General features: G+C 48.2%; 1 protein-coding gene across 5 annotated transcripts in view; it reads right to left on the bottom strand.

Moving 5' to 3' along the window:
- Positions 1 to 2,500, bottom strand: part of cep295 (centrosomal protein 295) — a 44,393-nt gene that overhangs the window by 10,146 nt on the left and 31,747 nt on the right. For 4 of the 5 annotated variants that reach the window (XM_062553289.1, XM_062553292.1, XM_062553290.1 and 1 more), the window contains 2 exons: positions 1,456 to 1,532; positions 314 to 779 (listed from right to left, as the gene is read on the bottom strand). In XM_062553289.1, coding sequence (XP_062409273.1) covers positions 314 to 779; positions 1,456 to 1,532 — 543 coding nt within the window. The remainder of the gene's footprint in view (positions 1 to 313; positions 780 to 1,455; positions 1,533 to 2,500) is intronic. The other variant, XM_062553291.1, reaches the window with a different exon arrangement.

The raw sequence follows: 2,500 nt of genomic DNA, 5'->3' as shown, positions 1-2,500 counted from the left end.
GTGTGCGTGCGTATATATGTGCGTATATGTCAGAGATGGAAATGTACTTTTTTGTCCACCTGCCACTGTGGCAGGTAGATTTTAAAATCTACCAGCCACTCAACATTTTATATTCATACACTTTATATATTTGGTTAACAATTAATAGCATTTTAGGATCTGCATTACTCAAAATATTCAGTAATTTGAATGTGTGCGTGCGTGCGTGTGTGCGTGCGTGCGTGCGTATATGTGCGTATATATGTGCGTGTGTGCGTGCGTGCGTGCGTGCGTGCGTGCGTGCGTGCGTGTGTGTGTGTGCGTGCGTGTGTACCTGAGGTCAGCTGCAGGTCAGCTGCTGGTCCAGTGTGGAGGCTGTGGCTCTGACCAATCAGCTGGCTTGCAGAGTCCCACGTCTCTGCTGACCAATGAGCAGCCTCCTGCCCGGGAGTCTGACCAATCAGACGAGGGGCTTGGTCAACGGAGCCCCGCCCATCAAGCTCCCTTCCACAGGCAGACGGAGATGATTGGCTGGACAGTGGGCCAATCAGCTGGCTGAGATCTGATTGGTTGTTGCTGGAGGCGTGTTGTGGGAGGCTGATATCTGATTGGTTGTTGCTGGAGGCGTGTTGTGGGAGGCTGAGATCTGATTGGTTGTTGCTGGAGGCGTGTTGTGAGAGGCTGAGATCTGATTGGTTGTTGCTGGAGGCGTGTTGTGGGAGGCTGAGATCTGATTGGGTGCTGCTGGTGGTAAGGCATGACAACTGGCCAACAACACGGCTCAAAGAGTCATCCCACTGCTTAGAACACAAGACAGGAAATAACGTGCGTGTGTGTGTGTGTGTGTTTGTTTCCAAAAACATGCCTATGTACAAACACTCACGCGTATCACCAGACTGGTTGAACAGCTCCAATGATGTGTTTAGTAACATCCCTAACACCCCTGATGATGTGCTTGAGGATACAGATGGTAAGGAGGTGCTAGTCCTTGACATAGGTTGTGCTTATGATCTGTGTGTGTGTGTGTGTGTGTGTGTGTGTGTGTGTGTGTGTGTGTGTGTGTGTGTGTGGTTGTGTTTATGATCTGAATATGGACACAGCCTAAATACCAACCCCTCCTTACAAAGTGTGTGTGTGTGTGTGTGTGTGTGTGTGTGTGTGTGTGGTTGTGTTTATGATCTGAATATGGACACAGCCTAAATACCAACCCCTCCTTACAAAGATCAGTGACCTAGCCTAGGATATTCATGTAAGTTTGTGGCGTTGATATTTGGCAGCTTGGGACATGTCCACAAACTGACAATCAGTGGACTAAGACTGGCAGGGCTATCAAAAGGAAAGTCTAAACCCTTGAATGTCAAAGCTGTATTTTCTCTGAGAATATTTGAATCCTTTCTGTATAAGAAATTTGATTGGTGGATTCAAATAAAGAAATCAAATGTGTGTGTGTGTGTGCGTGTGTGTGTGTGTGTTTACCTGGGCTGTGCGTGTGTGTGTTGAGCCGTATGATGAGGGAGAGGAGTCGGTCTCTGGCTGCAGCGGCAGGAAGCTAACTGAAGAGGAAACACACACACTGAGACTAGAGTTTGGAAGATGGAATCCGCTACACACACACACACACACACACACACACACACACACACACACACACACACACACACACCTAACAGACTTGTAGCCCTCTCACCTGAAGACTGTAAGATGGAATCCGCTACACACACACACACACACACACACACACACCTAACAGACTTGTAGCCCTCTCACCTGAAGACTGTAAGATGGAGTCCGCTACACACACACACACACACACACACACACACACACACACACCTAACAGACTTGTAGCCCTCTCACCTGAAGACTGTAAGATGGAGTCCGCTACACACACACACACACACACACACACACACACACACACACACACACACACACACACACACACCTAACAGACTTGTTGTCCTCTCACCTGAAGACTGTAAGATGGAGTCCGCTACACACACACACACACACACACACACACACACACACACACACCTAACAGACTTGTTGTCCTCTCACCTGAAGACTGTAAGATGGAGTCCGCTACACACACACACACACACACACACACACACACACACACACACACACACCTGTTACATCCAAGAATGTATGTTTGTTTCCTCTGCTGCCCCACCGTGTCTTGTCTCTATTCTAGGCCTGGTCCTACGGCTAATTGATGGGATGTGCCGGCGCGCGAGGCGTGTCCCACTCTGATGCAATAAAGAGGGCCTGGTTATGGCGCGGCGCGCGGGAGAGAACGACTTTGATTTTGTGTTTGATTTGTTACGTTGAACTTCGGTTATGTAAACTTTACGTTAATAAACCCTTAGACATTTGTTTGTCGATCTCTCTCCTGCTCTTTTGTTACCGTTTTGAGCCAGTGGTAACAACACCTAACAGACTTGTTGTCCTCTCACCTGAAGACTGTAAGATGGAATCCGCTATACACACACACACACACACACACACACACACA

The sequence above is a fragment of the Sardina pilchardus genome, chromosome 13 (assembly GCF_963854185.1).
Source record: "Sardina pilchardus chromosome 13, fSarPil1.1, whole genome shotgun sequence".
Lineage (NCBI taxonomy): Eukaryota > Metazoa > Chordata > Actinopteri > Clupeiformes > Clupeidae > Sardina > Sardina pilchardus.
The sequence above is the reverse complement of the archived record's forward strand: the minus strand, read 5'-3'. Positions and strand labels throughout refer to the sequence as shown.